Genomic DNA, 14,161 nt, shown 5'->3' on the forward strand with positions numbered 1-14,161 from the left:
CAGCTATATTCAGGACCAAGTTGGTTTTTTTTAGAAAAAGCCTATGCTGTGCAATTTCTCTTGGTGAAGTACCAAGAAACGAAGATTTAAAAAGCAAGTGAGAAGCATCTACCACCGTACCTTTAAAGTTTCCATCCACCGTGGCTGTTTGACCTGGTAGTACAGCACGGATCTGTATTCACTCACGGGTTTGTCCCCCGCTCCCAAGCAAACAGCATTCTTACAAATAAAAAATAAAACGGGGGAAGAAACAAGTGCTTAGCGGCTAGTTATTTTCGGTAAATCTTTATGACTTGAGAAAAATCAAAGAGAGCCCCCCGCCGGCGATCCCGCCCCCGGCTGCGGGCAGGGCAGATTTACCTCAGCGCACCGCCGGCCCCGCGCGCTTTACCCCCTCACTGAGGGAAGAGAACATGGCGGCCGCAGCTCCCTCAGCCAGGCCGGCACCGGGCTCCCCCGGCCTTCGCTTCCCGCCCTCAGCGTCCATCCCCGCCGCCCCCGGGCCCCACAGCGCCTTCACAGCGGAAGCCCCTCTGCTTCCTCATGAAACAGCCATTGCCCCGCCGAGGGCCCTCGGAACCATGGCAGACCTTTCCCTGTGGGTAAGACCTTTCCCCATCGCCTGGGCCAGGCTGCCCCAAGGCCCTGTGCGGCTCCTGCTGGAGCCTCTGGAGGGACTCCATGGAGACTATGGGTTCAGGGCCAGCATCTATCCTGCAGGGTGAAGGCCTGTGGTGGACATGCAGTTTTTAATTTGCATAGGGCATCCTTCAAAACACATTGCGTTTTACACAGTGGGCTCTAAGAAGACCTTGATGATGAAGATACTTAAGACTTGATTTCTCTTCTCAAACTGACAAACCACATAACCAAGGTGTCATCTCAATTAGTAGAAGAAACACACAGAGTAAAAATAATCTAGCTTCGTTATTTTATTTCTCCACTTACTTCAAAATACTCAGTTTCAGCAGAATCTCAGAAGTGTTTGGCTGCCTGCCTGAGGTGACTTCCAAAGTAAATGTTGTAGAGGTATTGACCACATGCCCTTCTACATTTTTTCAACATTTACAATTTCCCATTCGCTAATGACTATCAGAACTAGTACAGATCCAACTTAAACTCTTGATTGAGTTAAAAATTTCTTGTGACTAGGAATTCAGCTTGTTTAGTGAATCCATGAGGAGACTTAGCCTCCATCTATCTTTTTTAGCTGATGGCAGTTGAGGATTATACAAGACAAGAATGGTGTGATGCTTATACCTGAAGATGGTTTGTAAAGTCTGGTCGGAGCGATTTATCTGCGGAAAGGTATGTCTCATCTGCCTGAATAGATATTTTTCAAGGTTTATGCACCAACTTGTTTGAATGTATTCTGTGATGTTCACTTGGAACAAAAGGCCTTTTACTTGCAACAGTAAATCTAGAGGTAGCACTAGTCAGATACCTGAACAGAGCCAACCAGTTTCCTGTGTAGTGGCCATAAACCTGTTTTATTAATAGATAATTAGAAGCATTGAAATTAATATAAATTCATGGGTTTGAGAACTTAATTAGTATTCACTTATTTTTTGGAAGCTAAAAGGCCTCTAAAAATAAGAGGCTAACAAAACCAGTTACTTCTGTTACTAGTTGCATTCAGGAACATTTCAATTAATTCCTCAAAATAGTTGCTTAAACATGTCTAAGGCATATTACCCACAGAGAGTGGGCATGACTTGAACATGTCTTTCAGATTATAGACAGCATGACAAATCCACTTTCTCCTAGTATTTGGAGAAAGGGTGCATCTGCAGAACTGAACATACATAATAGTAAAATGCAAGATTTAACACATTGGAATAGGTTAATGTCTTTAAGAAATACTTGGTATTTAAAGGATATTATCTGCGAATTGCAGAGGTTGCTGAAGTCGATTTCATGAGAGTTAACTTCTGTACATGCAAGGCATGTGGTTAGGTGTTTTCACAGGTAGAGGTACCATTTTGTAATCAGGGTTACAATTTGTTGTGTGGACCTAAGCGTTATGTGGGTTTTGGATTTTCTTCATTCAAGCTTTAAAGTTATGTTTTAGGTCAAGCACTTAATTGTAGTTTGTGAACACATTTTGGCAGGTCATGAACCACAATGACTTACCCCATCTTTATTTTATCTCAAGAAACTTAATTGTGATATCATCCTCATGATCACATTACTGATTTAGTGAACAGTATAAAGCTCAGAAGAGGAAAGGCCAAAAATCCCCCTGAATACTGAACTGGTGTTAAAAATCCCTAAGGAAAAGACAAAAATTCCTCAAACCAGAAATAGACAAGCAATAAGACACTGAAATATTTATGTTGCATATGTGCGTTGTCCACACTCATCTGTTGTTACTAATTTAGTTATTTGCCATGAACTTAATTCAAGGGACAATGACACAGCCTTCCCGGCACAAATGAAGTATTTGTTATGTAGCTGAAATGGTACTTATAACATTTTAATGTGCAAATTCCATTCCTCTGGGAATTTCCACAAGAAAAACCCTAGAGTAAAAACACAGTAATTGTCAGGAACAGCATTTTTTTCCTTGGCACAGCTAAAATAGGTCATTCAATGTTATTTCTCATTACAGTTTTATGCAAGACATTTCTAGGACTTAAATACACATGTCACTTTAAACATCGTAAAACTTATCAGTCACAGGATGTCACAAGTGAGGGAACTGCAAGTTTTTTTGCACAATTTTATAAAAATTTATAAGAAGTTTAAGGCTTATTTCTAAAGTGCAACTTGTATTTCCATGTCTGTCATACAGGAAAAAAAAACAAAAACAACTTACTGGCATCACTTTTCCTTCTTCATCACAGACACACATTATCACTTCCACATTTCTCTGGGTTGTTTTATTGTATTTATCAAAATCTCCATACAGCAATGTAATATAAATGTCATTTCTTATATCTCCTAAAAAAGAAATTGAAAGGTAAAAAAATCAAAAAATGCTGTGAGAGCATAGAGTCAACTGAACTTCACAAGAGTGCCTCTATTTCTGCAGTGTAACAGACAAAAAAATTCGTTATTTTCCATCTGAACTGAAATTTTCAGCTTTGTTATTCTTAGCTAAGAAGATACCACGATGTGATGTGAAACCAACCAAATAGGAGTGCTCACTGACTTCGAGCAATTCTCGTCCTACACTGACACCTGCTGGTGACGTGGCAGATGACGCCATAACTGAATTTTCCCCAAATACACACCTGTCTTTCTAGATTGAGCTTCATATTTTAATTTTCTCCTGTGAACAAATTAAGATGACTTTTTATCGAGATTTGACTTAAAGGATGGGGGTGTGTAGTATGTTTTTTGTTTTTTAAAAAAGGAGCACTGCAGACAATGAGTGACTTTAATTGGAAAATATCATAAATCCAAAAAAAAATCAAGATATTGAAAGCACGTGTGTTTATTATTATTATTAAAGGAAAGTTATAAGATAAAATAAAAATAAAGTTAATTTAAAATTCAAGTAAGCATCCAACATCATCTACTTGGAAGTCAAGAACGCTTTATACTAAGAGCTGGATTTATCCCTCACTGCCTTATTTTTTCTGCTTAAGACTTTCCAAGGATTTTGCTATTTTATATAAGCCTCTAATATTGGAACAAAACTTACCATGAAAATTGAATTATAAAGAGCCTCTGAGTTACCCATTATGGAATTAAGTAAAGAAGGCTGCAGCTGATGCTCATTAACCTAGGCGATGAAAATCAACATCCATTCCTATTATGGAGCAACGCATATCCTACCTGGCATGATTATTTCAGGAAATCCTAGCTTTCTAGCAACAACAGTGGTTCTGTCTACAAGATGTGGATAGTCCTTTCTAGTTTGAATCACATCTCCAACAAGCATTTTCACAGTTACCCAGAGCCCTGTTAAGAGGGAAAAAAAAAAAAAATTACATTCATGGTAAGGAAAATAAAAATCTGTTTTCAGATGATTGCCTCCTCTAACCACCAGAATACGGATAAGAATTCACTTCCCCTGCTTCCTGTGGCCGAAAGTAAAAGCTCCAGTGGCTGAAAGTAAAAGCTCCATAACCCCAAACAGTATCTGCTAATTTAAGTAGCCTCTAAAATTTGGCAACAAACTCGTGATTCTTCACTTCCGGCTTCAAAGTTGACCCACCTCCATGCTGGTGCTACAGCTCTAACATAAAAGCCTTTCTATAAAACAAACAATATTAAATGAAGTTCCAAAAAAATATCTTGTAACTTTAAAAATTAATAATAATTTAAAAAAAGAATCTACTTTACCTTGTCCACCACTGTCCCCTTTTGATGCAGTGACTTTGCTTAAGAGACTGTGTAGAAAGTCATTCTCTGCCACTACCCTGCAAGGTAAAAAACAATGTCTACTAGGAATTAAGTGCTAAACATATCACACACTATTCCAAACATCGATGACAAACAGCCTCAGTCCTCTCTGCAGTACTTGGCCTTTTTATGATATGTTCTGTAATTTCGTTATTTGTCATTCCAAGTTACAGACCACTGACATTAAGCTCATGTGTACACTGAAGTGAAAAGGATTCAGTCGACAACTTCAGGAATGGCATTTTGTGACAGACTGGCATATGAAAGTTTGTCATTTTGTAGGGACGCACAATGTTAATGCATTCACCAATGTGCCAGTCCAGTCCATTTTCCCCGATAAACAGCCTGACAGATTAATGAACTTTGAAATTTTTTCAGCTACTTTTGAAATTGGAAACAAATTCTCACTTAAAAAACCTGCTGGATCTAACTGTAAACAAGGGAAATTATAAAGCAGTATATCATACTTGGATCTTATTGAATTAAACTTAGCCTCTATAATACAGAGCAGCAGCGCTAAGTAAAATGCACAAGTCTTTCCAGTGAATACTGGCATCTCTACATTTGATCTGTGAGCATCACATTTTTAGGCAGCTGGTCTGGCATTTTTTTTTTTTTAAGATAGTTAACATACAACAATTCAACTACTTTTTAACTGAAACCCAGTATTTACTCAGATTTTTCTGTAACTCAAAACAGAATGAACCCCATAAATTCCTAGTTATCCATACTTGTAAAGCTTATTGTTGAGTATGTGTAACTATTTAGAATCATAGAATTGTCTAGGCCAGAAAGGACCTTCAAGGTCATCTGTTCCGACCCCCCCGCAGTCAGCAGGGACACCCCCAACTAGACCAGGTTGCCCAGGGCCTCGTCGAGCCTCTCCTTGAATATCTCCAGGGATGGGGCCTCAACCACCTCCCTGGGCAACCTGTTCCAGTGCTCCACCACCCTCACAGTGAAGAACTTTCTCCTAAGAGAAAACTGGAGTTTTGTTGAATAGGACGTGGTTCTAGCTGTCTGAAGGAGCACATTCATAGAAATACACATTCATTTAACATGCTATGTAAACCCTGTTGAGTCTTAAATGCCTTTTAAAGCGATAGTTAAATAATTAAGACTATTAAAACGTAGAATTATTGAAAAGAAAAAAATATTTTTTCATGAAACATTTCACAGATTGTTACAACCAAAGAGATCTAGAAATATTTTTGTGCATATAGAAAAAGATATCTTTGACTGTCTTACGGGTGAAAGGGAATGAAATGCTGCTTTTCTTCGTCACTTTCAGCTTTTCCTTTTATAATATCTGTAATATCCATAACTAGAAAAGTAAAAGAAAATATATCAAAACATATAATGGCATTGCAAAATAGCTCCTCTTATCTATGAAAGATGTACCTTAATGTTTTTGTGCCTCAAGGTAAGTACAGATTTTTCACTAGCAAGCTGTGTAGCCCAATAGGGGAAGATTCATGGGGCAGAACGTTTAGTGCAAAGTCCATGCTACAAAAATGACATTGCGTAAAGAATTACTCCAGACTAGTTTTGGTTTAATCCTGTGAATACAGGTATGAGGGCACTGGTGGTGCTCTTGGGACATCATGGCTGGTTTTGCTTCATCTGGAAGGATTTCTGTTGGTATACTCTGGTACTGTGCTTCAGTTTGCACTGCGTAGCAGAAAGTATGACTTATTAGGAAATTAAATTCAAAAGCACATTTTTGACCTGAACCAAAATGCCAGTGTAGGTGCAGTCTTTGTGGACTTAAAAAATTAAACATGGAAGATAGTCAATATAGCTATTTTGTATTCTGACATGTTTTGGTAGAGATTCTAAGGTCCCAGGTTGGCAAGTACCACTTGGGCCCTGATTCAGATGTAGCACGGGAGACATCAGATACCTGCCACTCCAAAAGGCCGCCTTAGTCCTTGTGTGTATTTCTTTGAGTTACTGTCTCTGAGATCCATCCTTCCAACTCGGACTATTTGACAAACTAAATAAATTTTGTCTCTGCTAAGGTCTTTATTTCCAAGATCCTATGATACAAACAAACAAACAAAAAAATGTAAATACTACTTGGGGAAGAACTAAGTTGTGAAATTTAAACAGGACCTCCAGTAATAAATTAAGCCTCGTAATCAGTGGGGGAAAAAAAAACCAACTGTAAAGTTTAAAGAAAATAAAAGGTAAGATAAATAGAGAAAATCAAGATAAGATTAGTATCAAGTCATCAGTAAATTTATGAGGCAGCAAATTGATTTAAAGAAAGGAGACTGAAGCATTGTCACTGCCTTAAAGCATTCAGTGACTGCTCATCTTGCTCTCTTTCTAAAGTTACTTCTGCTTCCTTCTTCATCTTGCTCAATCTTCAGGAGTACTGATAGTGACTACAGAGAGGAGACTATCTAATTTATAGATACTAAGTAAGGTAAACTGGAAGACACTTACTGTGAACACTACTTTAAGATTGTTGAGCATATCAATTTCCTTTGGAAAGCCTTTACTCCCCCATCTCACCAAGTAGTTCTCACTGTTTTGAAGATAAATATCTTATTATCATGTGATTTAAAAATTGTTCTCTTCCATAGTACATTAAAAACCACAGTACATAACAAAGGTTGCGTAACAGACAGTAGTCTGCAGTGGTTGCTTTAATCTAATACCAGACTAAAACGAATAACGCTATACAAAACACCATCAGTACGTTTTGACTAATAACTTGAACATAAGACAGAATGGCACTTCTTTTTTTAGCAAACATTACCATCATAAGTCTGATAGGAATACTCAACATAATCTTTATACTTATCTTTATGTAAGTTACTCCCATTTTGTCACTTTCCCCCTGTTTCAACACTTTATTCCAGACACCACAACATTCCGCATCAAGAATAATCTCTTAACTTTGAAGTGGTCTCAGGCTTCTCCAGAATTCCAGAATGTTCAATCCAGGAATTATGTATCAAAATATTTATAATCCCTTACCCTAGAATTCTTTAGTAGCCAACAGGAACTAGATCTGTCCACACTTCCCTTCCCTTTTAGTTCTCTCCCTTAAATACATATACATATATTTTCTCTGCATTAGTAGCATGGTGGCAACTCTTACATCATTTTGGCTAGCTCCTTTTGCTACTCTTTTGCAATTAAAAAGGAAAGCTTACCTTATAATTGTTGATTTCTGTGGATCGTATAGTGACATAAAGAGTTCTGCATCCTCTCCAATTCGGCACACAAAATTCCGCACAAAGACGTATAGGCTGTGAGTGGGGGATGAAGACATTCGGGAGTACGATGCGTAATCTGGTTGGTCCTTTGTCTACTCAGGAGGAGGAAAATCATCAGTTAGATCCATTAATTAAAGTGGTAGAATACTACAAGCAGTTTCAGTTTTTATCATATGTAACGGTTAATCTGGAAAAGTCATAGAAAATTTGGATAAAAGTGCTTGTTTACAGGACATAAGCATTTCCCTGTATATTCTTCTGAAAGATGTTCCTTAATAACACGGACATGACTCACAAATAAGTTTCTCACCCTCCACAATGCTTCACCAGTGCATCAACATCATTTTCTACTACGAAGCTAGAAAGGGAGCAGGTTGGTTGGAAGGTGCAGAAGTGTATGAAGATCCCACCTTCCTCCCCCAAGCCTTCTCTGTATGCAAGGGGATAAAAAGCTCAGACTGTGTTCTTCAAAACACTAGGGAGACTAGGGAGCTACTTCTGTGGGCAAGTAATGAAAAAGCTGATGACAGAGGTGCCTTAAATCAATCTTTTGCAATACTTAGGGGACATACTCAGTATTATGAGTAAGAACTTCCCCTGTATGGGATTCTAAGCGTATTATCCTTTCGTAGCAAGTGTCCCCTTTTAGGAATGGAACAGGGCTTACTTTATATGATGAATATTTCCAAACACCACAATAAATAGTTAAGCTGTTTCTCTTCCTTTCGCCTCTAGAAACCTTCCTTTCTTGAAAGTCTTAGATTTACTTTCATTCAGGAGAAAAGAGCCAGCTCCTGTATATGAATGTATTCAAAACCTTAGCTCCCCAAAGAATCAGGCTGCTTCCAACGGAACTATTCTGAAGTCCTTTACTAAAATTTTGGTAAAAGTTTGTGCCTAAACGATTTAACAAAGTTTTTGCTATGCTGTAAAAAAAACCCTCTAGGAGAAGGGAACAGAGAGCTGGACTCTGTGATCCTTATGGGTTCCTTCCAACTTGAGATACTCTGTGATGCTGTGATTTCCTTATTTTGGGCCAGTTCTTCAGCCACTGGGTAATTACTTAAAGGGTGAAACGTTACCACCGCTTTTAAAGAGAAGAGAAAGTACCAAGTTATCACTATAGAGGAAAGCCTAGAGGTCTGAAAGAGGTGATTTTTTTTTTTAACACAGTAGGATATAGCAGAAGGCCTACTATCCACTTTGTAATGGGGTTTCAGTGTGCTAGAAACACTAGCAAAACAAAGTACACTGCCTTGGAGACTGATAACATATGCTGAGATCGGGACACAGCTGAGCAGGTTCACTGACTCAGAACAGGCTCCTAATTTCTACCTGCATCCCATTTTAACCACCTAGAAACAGCTACTTAACATTTGATGGCCTAAAGCTCTTTTATCCATTGTTCGGCTCTGTTTTTAAAACAGGACACAGTCTATTGCAGACTACCAAGTTTAATTTTCCTTATATTGTCAGTTAATTACATCTTATGTCTGGGAAGCAAGATTTATTTAGTGACACTGATGAGAACAACTCATAAGGTGTTTTCCAGTGATTTGTTTTGGGCATTATTGAAGTGCAGTGACAGCACCGCTTTTTTTGCCAAGTGCTTTACTTGCTTTACTACTGTTTGTTTTCTCATAAATGAAGAAAAGAACCCAAGTATCTTAACAAGTCCCTGAACAGATCTAATATGTCAAGGAAATGTAGTCTCATGCTTTCCATTTTAAAAGATGAAATTTATGCACTTGGTCATGGTGATTTATGGAGCCAACAAGATTATACTGAGTTCACCTGAGTTCCTCTTTAGTGAGCTTAAATTCTTCAACTCCAAAGCTGAACTATCACTGACATATAGCAATCAACTAGTGTTGTCACAAAATCTTCTAAAAAGAGCTTTGGTTAGTTGTAGCTTGCAGCCTGAACTCCAAGGATATAACTATTCGCTACACGAATCAGCCTATTAAGTAGCCCACAGATGAAATGAGATGTATTTCTATTTAGGAATCCAAGAATGGATTTAGAACCAGCTTTAGACACAGGCTTTCAGCCTTACCCACAGCCTGAATCCAGTGCACAAACACAACTAACTTAATCTGAGGCTTAGCCATATTTATAACATGAATGTGAACCTAATCTTACTTCAGTCAGAGGCAAAAGTTTCCAACAACGTTTATGGTAGAAAGTAACATTCTTCAACCCTTGTACTGGTTTTTCATTTTGATTAGCAAATGAAGCATCAAGTTTGGCCAGTCATTCCTACCATTTCCTCCTTAATTCGCTCAGTGATTTTATTAGTTGCTTCTTCGTGTGCATGGAATAGGCTGATGACACTGGTTTTATCTGGATCCAAGATATTTCCATCTTCATCTCTAACTATTAGATCTAGCTCAAGTATCCTGTGAAAATACAAAGAGCATAATGGCAAGGTTATTTCCTTCTAGAAAAATAAAGCTGAGAATGTAACACACGAGGAGCTGCTTCAAGTTTTAAAGCAACAAAACAAGTTTAAGTATATGCAACAGTATTTGATGGAAAAAAAAAATTAACTAAACCCCATGCTTTTCTTTTCAAGCTGGTGTACAGTACTTATCCATTTCAGGAATTTATAGTCATGTCAACAAAGCATTTAAATGCCTGTCACATAAAATAGATCCACCACGCTCAGTGACTTCAAGCTGTCTTCATCTCTTCTGCTTTTTAACCTATAGCCTTTGGAATCAAGATGCGGAGGTTTTCCCTGTTACCTTCTGCGTTTATGTTGCCCTCTTATTCTCCCAGTCCTGTTACTTAACTGATAGTGCTCTGTTCTTCTTTGCTCTCATACAAATCATGCCCTTCTTCCTCCCACTTTTTTTTTTTTCCCCCTCACCATTCAAAACTCAAGTCTTACCTCCATACATCCTACATATTCTTGCCCACAGTGTCACAGTGTTACCTCAACCAAGAAATACCCTTTCTTGCCTAGGCAGAGTCTCTCTCCTTCATCCCCCTCTAAAATGGGTTTACTTCATGCTGGACTGTGCCTTTCACAATTTCTAAAACATACTGGCTGCCCTTATGGCACTGGTAATGTTGTTTGAAGCAGTCTGTGTCAGACCAGACTGTAAACCATATTCATCACCTTACATGATTATCCACAGCCTTTCCTGATCTGGTGTTCAGTCTTCTCTCCCAAAGACTGTAAACCATATTTATCACCTTACATGATTATCTGCAGCCTTCCTGATCTGGTGTTCAGTCTTCTCTCCCAAAATGATCCCCTCAGCCACCATTGTCATTCCGCTTTCATCCTTCTCCACAGTTTGGCACGTTTCCTTCACACATCACAACTCAACCCCATGCTTTCAGGTACTTACAAGTACTATCCAACTTACATTTTTCCTCCATACAACCCCAAAACATTTGAACACCCCTGCTCCTCTAAAGGAAGAAGCTTACTGTCTCATAATTTGGAAATACAAGAGTGTGAAAATGAAAGTCTGAAAGCAAAGAAATGTTAGTGTTGTCTTCATCAGAACTAGGCTTCTTGGATTGGAGCGTTTCAAAGTAAAATCAGTCGTGGAGTGACCCTTCAGCTCCACATATTGTAGCAGGATAGGGGTATTCCCATAGTGTGTTCTGTAAGAACACAATTAATCAGAAACCTGTGCATCCAAATCACAGTGAACAAGTTAAGAGTTTCGTAACGTGTTGTGGTCATTGTGTATGCCTGGCCACAGGTGACTGAAGACGTTCAGCTGCACATAGGCCTTCAGGCCACAGTAACCACAGTCACTTGCAATGGCTAAATACAATTCATAAACAGATTCCAACACCTATAAAACCAACAGTATGAAGATTTGCTTACCAAGCTCTCTCTTCACCTTGATTAGATGGAAACCACTCAACCCCATATAACCCCATTTTGGCCAAAAATGTGTTGTGCTGCAGTGACTTTTTATTAGATTGAAGGCAACAAGGCATTTTATCAAATGGCCATTCTGTCCCTGGTAGTTTCACTTCTATTACTGGAACTGCAGTTCTGCCTGGAAGTTCCCTAGTTAAGTGGGTGGGAAGGGATGGCTTTGTGATGTGGTGCCTTTAGCAAAGGCTCCGTGCACTTCAGACTTTTCAGACTTTTGCTGCTCATCCACCACACTAAGGTCTCTCAGCACCACTTTTGAAGTGGTAGCATAACACTATTAGAAATAGGTTGTGTTTGTGAAGGATGGACCAGTTTTGTGTCCCAAGTACACTGATGTTATATGTATATAAAGGCCAGATATCTGACCTCAAAACTTTACCATTGACAAGCTCATATATCCATCAACAAAAAAATTATTATTTTGAAAAAGCAACTTGCTATGAGAGGCCTCAACATGGTATCTGCTAATACTACAGGAATAACAGGAAGAAGTTTGAAAAGGAAGATTCAGTATGGCTGCATCTTACATTAATGAGTTACAAAACTAGACAATTGACGAGCTCATATATCCATCAACAAAAAAATTAATATTTTGAAAAAGCAACTTGCTATGAGGGGCCTCAACATGGTATCTGCTAATATTACAGGAATAATAGGGAGAAGTTTGAAAAGGAAGATTCAGTATGTCTGCATCTTACATTAATGAGTTACAAAACTACAAACAGGAAAACTTCATCATCATCTCTGTTCTAGCTGGGTGCTTCAAAATAAATCATGTTTTCCAGAAGCAATATAGCCACTTACTTGTTACCATAGTCAATCTTGGAAGTGACTTTTTGTTTGAGTTCTTTGAGCTCATCTTTTGGCAAAGTCCCGGACAGAAGCTGTGACCGCCACTCCATTAAATCATACATCATAGACTGCACCTGCTGGAACCGCTCTTTCTTATTTGTCTAAGATATAAAAGAAAGCAGTAGATTTCAAGCTTCAAGTTGAAGTGAAATGCTGGTCTTGACAGTTAAAGGATTTCCAATGTCATATTTAATGCTAAGTCATTGCAGGAGCAAGAATTGGGTGAAGTACTGAGCCTGGCTTTCCTCCTCCTCTCATCCCACAAATTTTCAAGGACAGAATCTCCCATGTGACCATAAAGAAATGACATGAAATTTGGGCAGTCTGTATGGGGATAGGGAATGACGTTATTTTTGTTTTATTTAATTGTACTGTTTTAAAATGTGTTAACTAAGTCTCAAAGAGAAAACATCGTAGACCTACTTAATTCTGTAAGAGACACTGATAAGAGCATGGCAAGAACAACATTTGATTGGGGTGTTAATACTCTTAAGAGAAAAGTGAGAGAATACATAGGAGTCACTAAAGCAGCTTGAGTGTCATTCACTGAAACAAGAGAAGTTTTAATTGCTGACTTTAACGAGAGAAAGACAAAGAATTAACATGTTTCAAAAGTTATATTAATGAGGGAAAACTACACCATACACAACATTTCCTTGCCCCAATAGAGAAAAATAAAATCCAGTGGTTGGGATCCTGGAGCAGTCAGTGAAAGTTGTTGAAACAGGTTATCAATTAGAAGAGACTACTCAGGTACTAGAGAATTCACCATCATTTGTATTTTTTCCAGTCAACACTAATAAAAACCCAACAATTCATAAACTGGAATCAGTAAGGATTAATGTAGGGTTACAACACACAAAATATCCATGTAAAAATTAGCTGTCTATCCTTCGAATTCAGATTTTGTCTCTCAAGAGTCTTGTAGTCCAAGGACAGGTATAATATTATAAGAAAGGCTTGGTTTGTGTATAAAGGATAGGTAAGAACTGCAAAAATATTCCAGGTCCAATTAAAATGAAAAGATAATTTAAGGAAGTCATTAATCACTTCTCCAGTTCTATACTACACTGTGGGCATTACAAGCATATGCAAAAGACCATCGTGACTTCAGGTTGCTTACTTACAAGGAGCAGAGATGCTGATGCAGTGGCCATTTTGACTAATTCTTTTGAATTCATTTAACTTTCATGTATTGGTAAAAGTACTCACAGGAAAAGTGTTTTTCTCCAAGATGGAAAAAAATATGTTTTTCTTTAAGAAATGTAAAATTAAGATAATGAAAGTAAAAATACTGACTTCTTGAAATTGCCAATTGTTAATAGCTACATGCTCCCAGTAACCTTTGAATAACTTCTGTTCTAGCATCCCAAGAACACTGTGAATCTTTTTCAAATGTGTCTCAGTTGTTTGATGCTCCATCGTGAAATGTGTCAACTCCACAAATGAAAATTATGAATAATTTATCATATACAGGATACTGAAGGTGTTGAACTACAGGCATGAAGTTACTGTACTCTTCAGCAGGAAGTCAGCCTTTTAATTTAAAGCCATTGAAGAAAATGGTAACCATCTAAGCAGTGACGAACAAATAATATCTTAAATCCTCCCAAATCCTGCCCTGCATCTTAGAAAAGACACTAATTTGAACAAGACCTCAATATGCATAAATAGGACTAATTAACAGGCCACTTAAGGCATGGAAAAATGTCATACCACATAGAGCTGTTTCCAGATGCTTCCCCATTCCCAGAGAGTAGTGGTAACTTCTTGAACTAAAGGAATTTCAGCAGGTATTATATTTTCTGTATGTCTAGAA

At 38.1% G+C, this 14,161-nt stretch overlaps 1 protein-coding gene across 1 annotated transcript in view; it reads right to left on the reverse strand.

Annotated features, from left to right (window-relative positions):
* The window catches only part of DOCK2 (dedicator of cytokinesis 2), a 231,734-nt gene that overhangs the window by 201,326 nt on the left and 16,247 nt on the right, over nucleotides 1-14,161 (reverse strand). The window contains exons 5-15 of the mRNA XM_014948222.1: nucleotides 14,059-14,155; nucleotides 12,295-12,443; nucleotides 9,847-9,982; nucleotides 7,521-7,675; nucleotides 6,805-6,886; nucleotides 6,257-6,392; nucleotides 5,602-5,677; nucleotides 4,294-4,370; nucleotides 3,784-3,909; nucleotides 2,819-2,943; nucleotides 121-219 (exon numbers count right to left, since the gene is read on the reverse strand). Coding sequence (XP_014803708.1) covers nucleotides 121-219; nucleotides 2,819-2,943; nucleotides 3,784-3,909; nucleotides 4,294-4,370; nucleotides 5,602-5,677; nucleotides 6,257-6,392; nucleotides 6,805-6,886; nucleotides 7,521-7,675; nucleotides 9,847-9,982; nucleotides 12,295-12,443; nucleotides 14,059-14,155 — 1,258 coding nt within the window. The remainder of the gene's footprint in view (nucleotides 1-120; nucleotides 220-2,818; nucleotides 2,944-3,783; nucleotides 3,910-4,293; nucleotides 4,371-5,601; nucleotides 5,678-6,256; nucleotides 6,393-6,804; nucleotides 6,887-7,520; nucleotides 7,676-9,846; nucleotides 9,983-12,294; nucleotides 12,444-14,058; nucleotides 14,156-14,161) is intronic.

This window comes from Calidris pugnax, unplaced genomic scaffold (genome assembly GCF_001431845.1).
Source record: "Calidris pugnax isolate Ruff unplaced genomic scaffold, ASM143184v1 scaffold27, whole genome shotgun sequence".
In the NCBI taxonomy this organism is placed as follows: domain Eukaryota; kingdom Metazoa; phylum Chordata; class Aves; order Charadriiformes; family Scolopacidae; genus Calidris; species Calidris pugnax.